Consider the following 17412-nt stretch of genomic DNA (forward strand, 5'->3'; position numbering starts at 1 on the left):
TTTAATGAATCCTAAATTATGGAAATTTAATGATAAGGGAAAACTTGGAAGAGCATGTGCCCAAAGCTCAATCATTGTAAATATGGGAAAAATGTGGCCCTGACCTCAAAAACTTCAGGACATCTGGCCCAATTAAAGTACTAGCCTATAAAATCTAGGATGGTTAGTTACCTGAGTAACTAACAGGGCTTTAGGCCTCATCCAGGAAACAGCACTCTTACATGCCTTTATTATTTGTGCAGGTGAGGTCTGCAGGTGAAGGGATCTATTTTCCTCCCTGTGGGAAGCATCAAGTTTTTACATAAAACTGCCTGCTGATACAGGTATTTGCACAGTATGTAAGAAGCTATTTGTTTGAAGTTTATGATATTAAGTCCCTTTCATAAAGAAACTTTCATTCTGTGAAGCTTTCTTCTTCCCAAGGAAAATAGGAACTTACCTTCAGGCCTAGACTCACCATGAAGGGAAACATCTTCTCCCTGTCAAGTCTTTTAAGAATCCCGTCACTGTGATCACCTCTCATTCTTCAAATTCCAATGAGTAGAGTCCCAACTTGTTTAATCTTTCCTATCAGACAATCCCTCCACATCGGTGATCATCCTAGTGAAGCTTCTCTGAACTATCTTCAATGAAATAATAGGCAGGATTTTGCAGCCTTGCTCGATCCGAGAATGGAAAATCATGCCTGATGTCAACCGTTCTTCCCATTGTCTGCCCCTCGCCCACTCCAATTCCCGTTGTGGGCGGGGCAGTAGAATTCTGGTGGATATCTTTCCTTAAATAAGGGGACCAAAACTGTTTCAGTACTCCACATGTGCCTCATTAGTACAGTTGCAGGAAGATTTCCCTACTCCTATACTTCAACCCTCTTGAAGTAAAGGCCAACATTCCATTAACCTTCCTGATTACCTGTTGCACCATTGTGCTAGCTTTCTGTGTTTTGTGTACAAGTACCCCTGAGTCTCTTTGTATTGCAGCTTCCTGCAGTTTTTCTCTATTTATATAATACTCTGTTCTTTTGTCCTCCCTTCAAAAATGAACAACTTCATGTTTTCCCACATGATACTCCACTTGCCAACTTCTTGCCTTATCTTAACCTATCAATATCTCTTTGCAAACTGTTGTATCCCTCTTGTGACTTGCTTTTTCACTTATTTTTGTGTCATCTGAAAATTTTGCTACTGTACATTTGCTTCTTTTGTCCAAGTCATTAATGTATATTGTAAGCTGTTGTGGTCTCAGCACTGATCCCTGTGGAACCCCCCTAGTTAGGAGATCGCCAACCTGTAAAAAACCCATATCTTCACTCAATGTTTCCTGCCCATTAGCCAATTCTCTAGCCATGCCAAAATACTAATCCAACATCATAGGCTTTTATCTTATAGCTAAATCTTCAGTGAAATCGTTTTCAAACGCCTTCTGTAAATCCAAATACAACACATCTACTGATTCCTCTCTATCCACTCTGGTTGGGACTTCCTCGAAAAGCTCCAATAAGTTATTCAGACATGATTTCCCATTCAGGGAGGCATACTGACTCTGCTTGATTAGATTATGAATTTTCAAATACTGCTATTAGTTCCTCAATAATTGAGTCCAACATTTTTCCAACAAGAGTGGTTCGGCTAATTGGCCTGTAGTTCCCTGCTTTTTGCCTCCCTTTTTGATTAGGGGCCGCACATTGGTACTTTTCCAATCCTCTGGTACTTTTCCAGCATCCTAGGATTTCTAGAAAATTACAACCAATGCATCCACTATCTCTGTAGCTACTTCTTTTAAGATCCTAGGATGCAAGCCATCAGGGCCAGGGGACTTATCTGCCTGTAGTCCCATTAGTTTCTCTAATACTACTTTTCTAGTGATGGTGACAGTACTTAACTCCTCTCCCATATTCTTTTGTATCAATAGGATGTTTGAAGTATCTTCCACCTCAAGACTGATACAAAACATCTGTTTAACTCCTCGGCCATTTTCTTGTTCTCCATAACTATCTGCCCAGATTCATTTTCAAAAGGACCAATGTTCTCTTTAACATCTCTCTTCCTTTATGTTTGTTTAGAGAAGATCTTATTGTCAATGATCATACTCCTCGTTACTTTGCTCTTGTAATCTATTTTCTCTCATCTTTTTTAATCCTCCTTTGCTGGACTCTGAATGTTTCCAGTCTTTGGGGCTATCACTGACTTTTGTCTCCTTTTATGCTTTTTCTTTCAACATAATACTCTCCTTAACTTCCTTGTTTAGCCATGGTTGGTTTATCCCTCTCTTAGAATCTTTCCTCCTTATTGGGACATACTTTTGTCATGAATTACCACCTTCTGCCACTGCTTACTTACTGCCTTTCCTTCTAATCAATCTGCCCACTCCATTTTAGGTATCTCTATCCTCATTTCATTGTAATTCCCTTTATTTAAGTTAAACACAATTGTTTCTGAGTCAAGTTACTCACCCTCAAACGGAATATTCTATCAAATTATGATCACTACTTTCTAGGGGATCTTTTACTCTGAGGCCATTTATTAAACTTGCCTCATTACCCATAATCAGATCAAAGATAGTCTGATTCCTGATTGGGTCCATGATGTATGCACTCTATGAATTTGTTGTAGTAGCTACCCTTTTCAACTTGATTAACCCTACCAATGTGAAAATTAATACCCTAAATTAATGCTGTACCTTTCTACATGCTCTTATCATTTGTTGATTTATAACCTTTTCTACAGTGTGGCGACTGTTTGTGGATCTATATCTGTTTGTGGTCTTACCAATGTTTTTTTTCCCCTTGATGTTTTCACCTCTATCCAAATGGAATCGATATCATCCAAACTTGGTTCATCTCTCACAACTGACATCATTTCATCTCTTATTAACAGTGCTACCTCATCGCCTGTTCCTTTTCTTCTCTCATTCTGAGAGGTTAAATATCCCTGAATATTAAGTTCCCAGCTTTGATCTCCTTTTGATCATGTTTCCATAATGGCTATAAGATCATATCCATTTGTCATAATTTGCACCATCAGTTCATCTACCTTATTGTCATAACGTTTTGTGCATTATGATACAAAGCCTTTAGCTTTGCCTTTTTTGCCATTTTAATCATCCTAACTTTTCTTTATATTGTGGCCTTATTTGTCTCTTGCCCTTGATTCCCTGTCTACCGTTTTTGTATTTTATTGCTCTTTCTTTTATTAGTGTCCTTGTTTCTCTTTCCCTCGTTGCCCTGCTTAGGTTCCCATCCTCCTGCCATTCTAGCTTAAATTCTCCCCAGCCGTGCTAGCAAATACTCACCATAGGACATCAGTCCTGGTCCCACCCTGATATAACCCGTCCAGTCTGTACTGGTCTCACCTCCCCCCGAACCAGTCCCAATGTTAAACAATGCAACTGTTAAATCTCATTAGTTAAACATAAGTACGTAGAGCTGAGAATTAATAAAATGTGATCATACAGATTTTTCTTAAGATACATAGATGAACAGAAAGTTGGGAGAGCATCATCATAGTTAGGTTTATGGTATTTATTACCTGGGATTATTTAATATTTGGTCTCAAAATGCAGATGTATTTAATTCTCAATAACACACATTTCATGAAGACAAAGGAAATCATTGTGATTTTTAAGATTGCATTTTCATGTTTAAAGTATATAATAAATACAGAAATAGAGTGGTGCTTTATTAGAACAGACAAAATGATCAGAGACAAAATGTGATAATAATGACTTGTTCAGTTGTATTTAAATGTGAATGCTTAGTAAGTCTTGGGATTACTTCTGTAATAGAGTTATAAATTCTTCTTAGTTGCTTTTTCATTTCCTTCATTTAGCAAACATCATTCTCAGGTGTTAACTATGATAAATAATTTGTGTGCCTACATTTTACAGAATATTTAGAATTCTAAACTATACGTCCCCAAAAATCAGTATTAACGCAAGATACCGTATTCTGACAGAATATATAGGGCAACAAAACATTGAAGGATTAAAACACTGTGGGTGGTGTGATAACCCACAAGAACATTGAAATGTTCTTGCATGCTTGATGTTCTTTGCATGTTTAATATTCCTTACAATCAGGACAGAATTAAACAGATTTTCTGAATGTGTAACTATTAGTGAAAATAAAATTAATGCATAAAAAATTGCAATTCATACCAATCTGATAAAAGGCTTGCTCATTATTTTAATACAGATCTTTGTATTATTTACAATATTTGATTCAACTGAAGTACCTCTTTAACCGATTCAACAGCAAGCATTGTGAAAAGCATTTGCAATTGATTGCAATATAAAATATCATAGTTAAAATCAATTAAATCAAATCCAACCTGTATAAAATTGAAAATGTGAAAATCTGGAGCAGGTTATCATGTCAAAACAATCCTTTCTGTTCACTTTTTCATAGCATGTCAATTGAATCATTGTGTGAGTGGAATCACTGGCAGTCAATCCCATAATAGTTACCAATTATGGGTGAAATACTTCTTGGGATAGGCACTTTAAGGACATACCCCTCAATGTAGCTCATTTTTTTTCCCAAGTCAGGATGTTGAAAAATAACCTTTGAACACCTGGAATCATGTCAACACACCAAATTACTTAAAGTAAATGAAACAAGTCACATGACAGAAGCAAATCAATCATTTTGAAGAGCACTAATTCCCTAAACTTGATGTCAGTACATGAGGTCTGATTCAAGATCAGTAAGTTCTTTTTGACATTTTCTGCATTTTAAAAAATGCCAGTAGGCAGTAGACTGATTTTTTTAAAAAGTGGGAAAGCTTGCAGTTGGCCAGAAAACAAACAAAACACATCAGTCTCAAAGACAAATACCAGTGTGTTTATAGTTCTAGTTGATATTACAGAAGTACATCAGTGTGTACTTTTCTTTTCAAACACAGGTTACTACTTAGAAATACTTCCAAGTGGATTCCTGTTAATTTCCCAAAGCAATTATTGTGTCACTTTGTGCACAGTCAGCTCAAAAAATGGTCACAAGTGATTCTATTGAATAAAATGTGTGTATGTACAAGTTTTTTCATAAGCTAATTCAGTTCTCTATTTTCCCCTTTTAACATTGGGTGCCCCTCCTTCAAGGTCTGGTAACCACAGGATCTCGCTCCCCCACCAGCCTCTCTGTTGACACTCTAACTCTTTGTTGTCCAGGCATCTCTTCTTTCCCTGAGGCCCCCAAAATGGACCTCTTCCTGGAATCCCAGACTTCGGCTTTGGGGACTGTGCACGTCCTGTTCACTGCAGCTTCCGGCGCTGCAGAGACTAGAGAATTGACAGCTAACAAATTGGCTAGCATAAAAATAAAATACTGCAGATGCTGGAATCTGAAACAAGAATAGAAAATGCTGGAAAATCTCAGCAAGTCTGACAGCATCTGTGAAGAGAGAATAGAGCTAATGTTTCAAGTCAGCATGCCCTTTCTCAGACTCCAGGGTCTCTCAGGTAGGAATTCCTGCTGAGTGATGGGCAGAAATCTTCCCTCAAGCCAATTAACACTCATTGAAATGTGAAATCACTGCAGCTCAGGCTTCCCCACCATCCTAAATATCCCAGCCCTGATATAGCTAGGTGGAACAAGCATGGGGTAAGCAGTATTCATTTCTACATGAGTTTAGATCTGGCATAGCATGCTGATTTGCATATTTAAATACCTACTTTATTTTCAGGACTATTTCAAAGTCGCCAATGCCATATAACACATTTTTGGCACATTTCAAGCGTAGCAGTTTGCAATCCAAAATTTTGAAGTCTTATGTGTGAAAATCAGGAAACAGTGAGGTGAATTTATCCTCTGTGAAGTCCAATCTTAATAATTTCAGTTTTTTCTGCCCAGTTCTATTGTTTAAAAATCCTGAAACTTTATATTTCATAACCCTTCAGAGCCTATGGAAAACCAGCCATGGTATTCAAATGCTATGTTACCTTTGAAACCTCATCAACACTGAGTAAGATTTCTAAAAATAAGTTGTGAATCCACTTGTTAACAGGAACAATTAAAAAATCATGATTATAAGGAACAAAAGGTACTTTTCAATATTTTTCTGAGGTATATATCTGATCATTAATATCATTAGACCCAAGGCATAGTTTGTGTTCGTCAGGTACTGCGGCTGAACTTTAGACTTTGGGGGGTACAGTAGGTCGAGGTGGTGCGGTAGGTCGAGGTGGTGCGGTAGGTCGAGGAGGTGGAACAGGAATTTGATGTTTAGGTGCAGAGGCTGCAAGAGGTACTGGATTTCCTTTTGAATCATATTGCCTAAAAACAAAGAAGATTTTTAGCCCCTGATAATATAAACTTAACAATCCTCTGTAAAATTTTCACTATTTATTAAACAAATAATCTGGGAGTATAGCAATTATCTACTTGCATGAGTTCATGATTAAGTCCAGGCTGAACTGTTTGTTACAATAGTGAAGCCAACTCTTTTGTACACCAATAAGAAATACAAGCAGCCTCATGGAACTTGACGGGTTCCACACGGTTGATTATGATTGATAACGTGTATCAGATGACAAAGAGGATTCATCAGCAAGGAAGTCCTGGTAAGCCAAGTCAGCAATGAAGTATTTTTTTAACAAAGCACAGCTTTGCTGGGTTGGCCACATTTTTTCCACATTGATCACTGGGTTACAAAGCAAATGCTGGCAACCTGCAGTTTTCCTGTGACAGGTAAATGTACTGTATAGACATTTTCAAAACCACACAAGCCCACTGATGACTTAAAAGTGACAACAATGGACAGATTATGATAAAGATTTTAAACACTGCAATTAGTCTATTTTGCAATCCTCACAGAAGGGAAAACAAATCAAGTTTATGCAGCTAACCTCACAATTTAACTCTATAATCCCTGACAACATTCCAGCAAATCTATGTTACGCCCCCTCCAAGGTCAATATATCCTTCCAGAGGTGCAGTGCCCAGAACGGAATGTAGTACTCAAGATGGTGTCTGACAGATTCAATGACGGAATTCTCCAGCTTCCCTATGACTCCCACTGAGGCCGAGTTATATTCCTTACCCGTGCTGCCGTCAGGGAACCTGCAGCAGGGATCTATTTTAACAAGACCAGAAGATTAAACTGGCGAGTGGGGGGCAGGGGTGGGCTGGTGAATTCTGCCCTAAAGCATAACTTCCATCTATTTTCATTCCCGCTGTCTTGAATTAAACAAAATATTACTTTAGTCTTTTTAATTGGTCTTTGAGTGTATCCATTAATTTTGTGATCTGTGTACGTAGACACCTGGACATGTTCGCTGGAGTGGGTGGAGTGAAGGAGCACTGAGTCAGGTAAGAAATTACGTGTTTAAAAACTGTTTAAATCATTTAAAAGCATTTTCGCGGGCTTTTTAGTGTTTAGTAAGAACTTACCTTGTAGAACTGTTAGATTCATTTAAAAGCATTTTCGCAAGCTTTTTGTGTTTACCGCTTTAAGAATTCAAAGGGAGTGGATAGCAGGGATTTGTGGGCAAGCAGTCTTTTAAACAGCGCCAGGTTTAAAAGGAGGCCTGGTGTAGACAGCGGGCAGCGTCGGAGTGGGCAGCGGAGTGAGAGGGAAGCTAAGTGAGCTGCTAGTGATCTAAGGGCTGGGGAGAAAAGGACCAGGTAAGTTTGCGTTGAAATCGGTGTTCAGTAGTACTACAGGGAATAATGGAGGGGCATGTGATGTGCTGTTTCTGTAATGATGTGGGAGCTGGTGGACCCCAGGGTCCTTCCATGTGGCCATGTCTGCAGTAAGTGCAGGTTGCTGGAGGAGCTCCAGCTCAAAGTAGATGAGCTGGCCTCTGAGCTACAGACACTGACGCTCATCGGGGGAGGGAGGGTGCCATTGATAATGGGGTGCAAAAGACATCCACACCCCCTAGACTGGCTAACTCTAAGGGTCAGGAACGGGAGGGGGCTGCTGAGAGGAGGAAGGAGGGTGGGGACCGGAGGAAGGAGGGTGGGGACCGGAGGAAGGAGGGTGGGGACCGGAGGAAGGAGGGTGGGGACCGGAGGAAGGAGGGTGGGGACCGGAGGAAGGAGGGTGGGGACGGGGTGCCTCAGCCTCTCAATCTGCATAACAGGTTTGAGGTTCTTCGTCCAGTGTGGACAAGAACGGGGGCTGTGAGATTGGTGAGCAAACTGCACACGGTACAGTGATGCAGACACAGGACATAGACAAAGAGAAGGTGAAAAGGAATGTAGCGGTAATTGGGGATAGTGTGGTTAAGGGTATAGACACTGTCCTTCGTCACAATGACAAAGAGCACAGAAGGGTGTGTTGTCTGCCTGGTGCTCGGGTCCAGGATGTCGCATCTGGGCTGCAGAGGAACCTGGAGTGGGAGGGTGAGAACCCGGTCGTTGTAGTACATGTGGGTGCCAACGACATAGGCAAAATGCGAACTGAGGATCTGGGGAGGGAGTATGAAAAGCTGGGAATGGAATTAAAAAGTAGAACTGACAAGGTGGTTATCTCTGGACTACTGCCTGAACCGTGTGCAGACGGATGTAAGGTTGATAGGATTAAGGAAGTGAATGGGTGGCTCAGGGATTGGTGTGGGAGGAATGGGTTTGAATTTATGGGGCATTGGCACCAGTATTGGGGTAGGTGGGACCTGTTCAGGTGGGATGGGGTTGGTCTGAACCGTGCTGGGACCAGAGTCCTGGCGAATCGTGTAGATAGGACTGTAGATAGGGCTTTAAACTAATTGGGGGTGGAGGTGTGCGCGGGTAGGTGAAATTACAGGGTCGAAAGTAAGGAGAGGGTACAGGTAAGGGAAGAGGCCAAGGATGTCCCAATAATAAAGGGAGTAGGGGGCGTGAGTAAGGTTGGTGGCGTTCCGGCAAATAGGGTACAGGTGAAGGCTGGGATGAAAGCGCTTTATCTGAATGCACGAAGCATTCGGAATAAAGTGAATGAGCTGGTGGCGCAGATCAGCACAAATGGATACGATCTGGTGGCCATTACAGAGACGTGGCTGCAAGGTGACAGGGACTGGGAGCTGAATGTACAGGGGTATCAAGTGTTTAGGAAGGATAGGCGGGAGGAAAAAGGGGAAGGTGTAGCTCTACTGATTAAGGATAGCATCAGGGTGGTAGTAAGGGATGATATAGGAACCAAAGAGCAGCAAGTGGAATCGTTGTGGGTGGAGATTAGGAACAGCAAAGGGAGGAAGACGCTGGTGGGTGTCGTCTATAGGCCTCCAAATAATGATCTGGAGGTGGGGCAGGCTATTAACGCGCAAATAAATGTGGCGTGCAGGAATGGAACGGTGATAATTATGGGGCATTTCAATCTACATATTGATTGGTCGACCCATGTTGGATGTGGTGGGCTTGACGAAGAGTTCTTGGAATGCTGCCGGGATAGTTTCCTTGAACAGTGTGTGTTGGAGCCGATGAGGGAGCGAGCTATCTTGGATCTGGTGTTATGTAACGAGGCAGGTAGAATTAGGGACCTTGTGGTGAAGGATCCTCTTGGGAAGAGTGATCATTGTATGGTGGAGTTTCTGATGCAGATGGAGGAGGAGAAAATGGGTTCCCGGACATGTGTCCTTTGTTTGAACAGAGGGGAGTACGATAGGATGAGAGAGGAATTGGCGAATGTTGATTGGGGGAGTACATAGGAAGGTAGGTCTGCTGAGGAACAGTGGAGGATCTTTAAGGAGATCTTTCTTGGTGCTCAGCAGAAATTTATTCCAACGGTTAAAAAGGATCGTAGGAGGAGAGATAATCAGCCGTGGAGAACGAAGGAGGTAAAGGAAAGTGTTAAATTAAAAGCGGATGCGTTTAGAGTAGCTAAGAGTAGTGGGCGAGAAGAGGATTGGGAGAGGTTTAAATATCAACAAAGAATGACAAAGAAGTTGATAAAGAAGGGTAGGATAAACTATGAAGCTGGGCTAGCGCTTAATATAAAAAAGGATAGTAAGAGTTTTTATAAATATATAAAAAGGAAGGGGCTAGCTAGGGTGAACGTTGGACCCTTAGAGGATGAGAGGGGGGACTTAGTGGTAGGGGATGGAGAAATGGCTGAGGCCTTGAATAACTTTTTTGTTTCGGTCTTCACGGAGGAGGACGTGAATAATTTGCCGGGTGTTAGCGATGGAAAGATGGTAGGAGTGGAGGGCCTGAATGATGTTACTGTTACTAGAGAGGCAGTGCTCGACAGACTGGAGGGACTGATTGTAGACAAGTCCCCAGGACCGGATGGAATGCATCTAAGGGTTCTGAAAGAAATGGCGGAGGTGATAGTGGATGCCTTGGTGATTATTTTCCAAACATCGCTGGATTCCGGGGAAGTGCCGGAAGATTGGAAAATGGCTAATGTTACGCTGTTGTTTAAGAAGGGTGGCAGGCAAAAGGCAGGGAATTATAGGCCGGTTAGTTTAACGTCTGTTGTAGGTAAAATGTTAGAATCCGTGATCAAGGAGAAAATAGCGAGGCATCTTGAGGAGAATTGTTTGATAGAGCAGATGCAGCACGGTTTCGTTAAGGGGAAGTCGTGTCTGACGAATTTACTGAAGTTCTATGAGGATGTGTCTAAGGCGGTGGATAGAGGAGAACTGGTGGATATGGTGTTTCTTGATTTTCAGAAGGCGTTTGATAAGGTGCCGCACAAGAGGTTGTTACAGAAGGTCAGGGGGCATGGAGTTGGGGGTAGGGTGTTAGCGTGGATAGCGGATTGGTTGTCAAATAGCAGGCAGAGAGTGGGGGTTAATGGGTGCTATTCGGATTGGCGGTTGGTGACCAGTGGAGTGCCCCAGGGGTCGATGCTGGGGCCTCAGCTATTTACCATTTATATAGATGATCTGGAGGAGGGAACCGAGTGTATGGTGTCGAAATTTGCTGATGACACCAAGATTGGTGGAAAGGCAAATTGTGCGGAGGGTGTGGAGAGTCTGCAGAAGGATCTAGATAGACTGGGCGAATGGGCCAGGAACAGGCAAATGGAATTTAATGTTGGCAAGTGTGAAGTTGTCCACTTTGGTAGGAATAATGGTAGGAAGGACTATTACTTACATAGCAAAAAACTGCAGCATGCGACGGTGCAGAGGGACCTCGGGGTCCTTGTGCATGAGTCGCAAAAACCCAGCCTGCAGGTGCAGCAGGTGGTCAGGAAGGCTAATGGGATGCTGGCCTTCATAGCGAGGGGGATTGAACATAAAAGTAGGGAGGTCTTGCTGCACCTGTACAGGGCACTGGTGAGGCTGCAGCTGGAGTACTGTGTGCAGTTTTGGTCGCCGCACTTACGCAAGGATATTTTGGCCTTGGAGGGAGTGCAGAGGAGGTTTACCAGGCTGATACCGGAGTTGAGGGGGTTGAACTATGAGGAGAGGCTGAATAAACTAGGCTTGTACTCGTTAGAGTTTAGAAGAATGAGGGGAGATCTCATTGAGACGTATAAGATGATGAATGGGATGGATAGGATAGAGGTGGAGAGACTCTTCCCGCTCAGAAAGGATAGTAGGACTAGAGGGCACAGCCTCAAGATAAAGGGGGGGCGGTTTAGAACGGAGTTGAGGAGGAACTTCTTCACTCAAAGGGTGGTGAATCTCTGGAATTCTCTGCCCGTTGAAGTGGTGGAGGCTGCCTCGCTAAATATATTTAAGACGTGGGTTGATAGGTTTTTGATAGTCAAGGGGATTAAGGGTTATGGGGAGAGGGCGGGAATGTGGAACTGAGCCACGACAGATCAGCCATGATCTTATTGAATGGCGGGGCAGGCTTGAAGGGCTAGATGGCCTACTCCTGCTCCTATTTCTTATGTTCTTATGACATTTTTGATCTTCTATGATTTCTAGTTTCTCACCCTTTAGAAAATAATCCAAGTTATCTCGCTAGGATCCAAAGTGGATGACCACAACCCAAACTGAACTCCATTTGCCAGTTGTTTAAGTTCCCTTGTAACTTCCTGCTCCCATCTGCAACTTTCTGTGTCTCCTAATTTAGTGTCATCTGCAAACATGGATATTCAACCCTCAATTCCATCATCAAAGTCATTAATAAATATGGCGAAGCCCCAGTACAGATCCTTGGGGAACATTGTTTAACACTTATTGCCAATCATACCAGTTATCCCATTTTCTATTTCTGACCTCCCAACCAATTTAAATAATTGTCTCCAATTCCAGAACATTGTTAAAAAAATCTTTTGTGTGAAACATTATCAGGACAACTCCAATGATCTCCCAGGAAATCAATCATGTTAGAAACTTAGGCCAGGGTTTTGTTGTTGTGATGGAGGACCTGCCCACCAATTGGACAATTGATGGCAGACCTGTGACATTTCTCCACAAAAGGCCCGCACAGTTACAAGGTAAGCAGGCATTTATCTTGACAGCATAAATCCTCCATCTGAATCAGGACCTAGGTGGAGCAGAAATCCCATTCCGATGCGCCACTATTAAATCCCAGTGGATTCAGGGATAATTGATTTTAAGTAGCTCATAAATGAACTTAATTTTTTTTCCCATCACCAGTAGGGTTTCCTTGGTTGGACCCTTCCCACCTCATAAATGCTGGATAGTTTTTTCACCATGAGGAGTCAGACATGTAGCCTCCCACTCAATTTCCTAGCGCATCTGCGTGCTGCAATAAGTCTCACCCATAGTCACAGTTGTTTGATAGACAAACATGGCAGGAAATCTGTACACGGCGGTCTCAAAGAATGAGATGAATGACCAGTTAATTTATTTAATTTTCTTTGGTGTTGCTGGGTGAGAATACCTGGCAAAGTTCCTGCTCCACTTTGGGAGATGTCATGAGGCCTTTTGCATTCAAGGGAACATCCTGACAAGAGCTTTGTTTAAGAAAGATCTGTATTGCTTTGAAGGATCAGCCCAGATCATGTTCTCAAGTCCCATAGTGAGGCTTGAACCCAGGGGCTTTTGACACAGCCAAGACAATGACCACTAAACCAAGATAATCCTACTCTCCTGTTCACGTTGAGGTTGAACAATTGAATGAGCATAATTTTTGGCAATTTTATGCAATTATTAATTCCCTCATGAAGACTACATGACCACTATTATTCTTGATGTTTCCATCTGGAAACGTCATTTATTATTCCCATCGGGGTGAAATAAAGATAAGCACAAAATGCAAAAATTGACCGCATTAGCAGCACTTACATACCTTTGTGGCGCAATGTTTGCATAGGTAGGTGCATTCCCAGTAGAAATAACCTGCAACTACAGAAAAAGCAACCAGTGTGTTATTATTCTATCTTTTAACTTTGTGATATAAAATATACAAAGCTGCAAGGTTTATAATAAATTTAAGCTGAAATTATGCTATGATTAATGAGTATATTGATGTATTTGTATTAATTTTGGTTTGAGGTGCTTTTTCAATAAATATATTAATAATTTCCTTCTTTGGGGAAGACTGAGGTTGTAGAGAAAACTGAGACAATGGACAGTTCCATGGTGGTGGAATGATAATGTCACTAGATTAATAATTCAGATGCCCAGGTTCATTCTCTAGGAGTACAGGTTTAAATCTCACATAGTAGCTAGTGGAATTTAAGTTCAATTAATAAAATTCAGATTTGAAAGGGAGCAAAAGCAATGGTGGCCAAGAAATTGTCATTTGTTCTAAATCCACCTCGTTCATTAATGCCCATTCAGGAAGGGAAATCTGCCATACTCACCTAGTCTGACCTACACGTGACTCCAGATCCACAGTTGTCTCTTAACTGCTCTCTGAAATGGTCCAGTTAGCCACTCAATTCAAGAGCAATTGGGGATGGGTAACAAACGTTGGCCTTGCTAATGACAGCCACATCCCATGAAAGAATTAATTTAAAAAATGTTAGGACATGTTCTACCCAACAAATGTGTTTCTTGTGAGCCATTCATTGCCGCTAATTTGTCTATGGTGAAATATACTTCCCAAATCTTGCTGGGTGAAGGAGGAAATGGAATGAGACATCATGAAGGCAAAGACGTATAATAAACATTTATACAGTGCACTTTGGCAAGAAGTAGGTCTGTTCAAATTGGAATAAATATCAATAATATCTTATTTGTACAAAGGTTTTAAAAGCTATGAAACCAAAAAAAGCTCACAAAGCATCTGTATGAATGTCAGGCCCATTATCATGGTTGATCTGACAGTAATTCAGTATTGGCAATGTCTATGTGAAAGTCTCCTACATGCATGATAACATGATTAAAAAATACTATTATCCTGGAATATTATGGCTTTCAATCCATGCTACAAAGGGGTTACTGAAATAATAATGATTCTTACTGGATTATTTCTCTGAACGCCTGGATTTGATAAATCGTTCTGTCGTTGTCCTCCACTCCGTGTTCTGTGAAATTAAACAGTCGTATCCATAAGAAAACTCATGGCGAGAAATTAACAGCTAATTGCAATGTCACCAAGGTTTTGCAATTTTCTAATTTCAGGTTTTAATCCTGAGGAAACAATAGATGTTGTAAATGTTTCGTCTCGTGAACACCTCCTTAGCACCATGTTATGATTAGCGCATTCTTTATTCCGTAAGTAGTTACAGTAAGCCTTATTCACCCAATCCAGCAACTTTTATAATCGCCATGCTCAGGGTAGCTAATATTCATTGCACGATTAGGCAGAGAAAACTTCAGCCCAGATTTCCTATCTTGATTGCCATCTAATGACTTCTGAAAGCAAATACAGAATTGGCCATTTAATGAGGAAATGATGCAGCTTTGATGCCTCAAATGTCAATTTTTTTTATTAATGTTCACCCATGAAAAATGGTGAGTTAAGCAGGGGGCTTGAGGGAGGTGAGTGCCCTTGGAACCATAAGCTATCAGGCATCACTGCCTACAGGAGGATGGGAGAAACTTTTCAATGGAATGAAATCAATGTAAAATGAAAAATTAAGTAAACAAAACAAAAAACAAAGGGGGTGATTCTCCAAGCGCACCATGCCGTTAGTAGAATGCTCCAGTCCCAGAGAATGGCATGCAGATTTAAAAATACATTTCACACCTGGCGCTAAATAGTTTGTGAATCTCCCATCACCTTCCTAGCCCCGCCTGATTAGTATATGTAAAGTATGCATAGCCCCGTCAATTTCTAGCACATGAAATTCACTGGCCTACTGGTGTATCACGATAATGGCAAGAAGGAGACCTGACATGATCACACCAGGGGCCCAGAGGCCGTTGAAGTTCCTGGTCAGGGGCATGACAGGGTACTACCCAAATGGGCAGTGCCCATCTGGCGAGGCAGATCTGGCACACTGGCAGTGCCCACTGGGCACCCCAGCAGTGGCCACCAGTCGCCTCAGCATTGACCATCAGTCATCCTGGCAGTGGTCCCCAGTCACCCCGGCAGTGGCCACCAGATCACCCCAGCAGTGGCCACCAGTCATCCGGGCGGGGGCCACCAATCACCCCGGCAGTGGCCACCAGTCACCCTAGCAGTGGCTACCAGTCACCCTAGCAGTGGCCATTGCCAGTGACAATGTCAAGGGGGAGGGGCCTGTGTGGTGGCTATGAAGGTGACACTCTATGCAGGGAGCGGGACTAACAGAGGGGGGCCATGCTGTGGTGGATCACAAAGGTGGTCACGATGGGGGGCATATCAGGGGTCATGATGGAGGGGCATGTCAGGGGTCATGATTGGGTAGCATGTTGTGTGTCAGGCAGGGGGATCCATTGGGAAGGACCTATGTCAGGGAGGGGATCAGGGAATATGCCCCTGATGTGGGGGAGGGGAGGTCCTGATGTACATAGGTGAAGGGAGAGGGCCTCACATTCCATGTGAGCTCTGAGCACTCCAACGAAACATGCCCAAGTGCTTTGAAGCCGGGCTCACTGGTGTGTAGGCCCAGCCCCCCAGTACTGGTGCAAAACTCCCAACTCTCCAAATTAGTGGCTGAGTGTAGGAGAATTGTGATGTGGAGTATTCCTGAGTGACTGGTATGGATCGCTCCATTATTCTCGCTATTGTGACACTTTGACATTTTTTAGAAAAATTTCCCCAAAGTCAATAAGGAAGTAATTGTCTTTTTAATTAAAAACTCAATGAAAAGTTGGAGGTGAACTTAAATTTCACATACGTCATGTGTGGAGATTTTCTCTTTCTCCAGACTTTCTTTATTGCATTACGATTGAAAAAAATGATTAAACCAATGAAAGCAAGCACAGGGACCACCAAAAGGAAAAATATCAGCAAGCCATCTCGAAGTGAAGTATCTAAAGGAAAAGAAAATACTTCTTAATTGTTTTTCCTACAATAAATCACTTTACACATTGTTAATCAGAGAATCATAGAATCACACAGTGCAGAAAAAGCCCTTTGGCCCATCGAGTCTGCACCGACACATCAGAAATAGCTGAACCCCCAATGATAAATTCCATAGTTAGATGAATAAAACTTGTGTTATTAGAAATACTGAAAATGTTAAAAAGGCTATTTCAAAACTTTCCTTAGGATAGAAAAGCCTTATATTAGATATAATAGATTGATAATGCAAGTATTTCTAATCAATTAAGAGTGCAGCCTGAATGACCACATTTGTGATTAGAAGTATACACAGATATTTGCTTCATGACATCAACATTGGAAATTTACTCAGTTTCCCCCATTTCTTCACCCTAACCTATTAGTTGGGTGAAGTTGTTGGTAAGTGCGAGGTGGTCCACTTTGGTAGGAATAATGGTAGGAAGGACTATTACTTACGTGGCGAAAAACTGCAGCAAGCGACGGTGCAGAGGGACCTTGGGGTCCTTGTGCATGAGTCGCAAAAACCCAGCCTGCAGGTGCAGCAGGTGGTCAGGAAGGCTAATGGGGTGCTGGCCTTCATAGCGAGGGGGATTGAATATAAAAGTAGGGAGGTCTTACTGCGGCTGTATAGGGCATTGGTGAGGCCGCAGCTGGAGTACTGTGTGCAGTTTTGGTCACCGTACTTACGCAAGGATATTTTGGCCTTGGAGGGAGTGCAGAGGAGGTTTACCAGGCTGATACCGGAGTTGAGGGGGTTGAGCTATGAGGAGAGGCTGAATAAACTAGGCTTGTACTCGTTAGAGTTTAGAAGAATGAGGGGAGATCTCATTGAGACGTATAAGATGATGAATGGGATGGATAGGATAGAGTTGGAGAGACTCTTCCTGCTCAGAAAGGACGGTAGGACTAGGGGGCACAGCCTCAAGATAAAGGGGGGGTGGTTAAGAACGGAATTGAGGAGGAACTTCTTCACTCAAAGGGTGGTGAATCTCTGGAATTCTCTGCCCGTTGAGGTGGTGGAGGCTGCCTCGCTAAATATTTTTAAGACGCGGGTTGATGGGTTTTTGATAAGTTCTTATAAGAACATAAGAAATAGGAGCAGGAGTAGGCCATCTAGCCCTTCGAGCCTGCCCCGCCATTCAATAAGATCATGGCTGATCTGTCGTGGCTCAGTTCCACATTCCCACCCTCTC

At 42.3% G+C, this 17412-nt stretch overlaps 1 protein-coding gene across 4 annotated transcripts in view; it reads right to left on the reverse strand.

The window, feature by feature from the left end:
• Positions 1-4160: 4160 nt before the first annotated feature.
• The window catches only part of adam9b (ADAM metallopeptidase domain 9b), a 73031-nt gene continuing 59779 nt past the window's right edge, over positions 4161-17412 (reverse strand). For all 4 annotated transcript variants that reach the window (XM_080205691.1, XM_080205694.1, XM_080205692.1 and 1 more), the window contains 4 exons: positions 16053-16188; positions 14249-14312; positions 13130-13185; positions 4161-6268 (listed from right to left, as the gene is read on the reverse strand). In XM_080205691.1, the coding sequence (XP_080061817.1) occupies positions 6130-6268; positions 13130-13185; positions 14249-14312; positions 16053-16188 (395 nt within the window). In that variant the 3' untranslated portion in view covers positions 4161-6129. The remainder of the gene's footprint in view (positions 6269-13129; positions 13186-14248; positions 14313-16052; positions 16189-17412) is intronic.

The sequence above is a fragment of the Carcharhinus amblyrhynchos genome, chromosome 17, assembly GCF_965287045.1.
Source record: "Carcharhinus amblyrhynchos chromosome 17, sCarAmb.v2.hapA, whole genome shotgun sequence".
Classification (NCBI taxonomy): domain Eukaryota; kingdom Metazoa; phylum Chordata; class Chondrichthyes; order Carcharhiniformes; family Carcharhinidae; genus Carcharhinus; species Carcharhinus amblyrhynchos.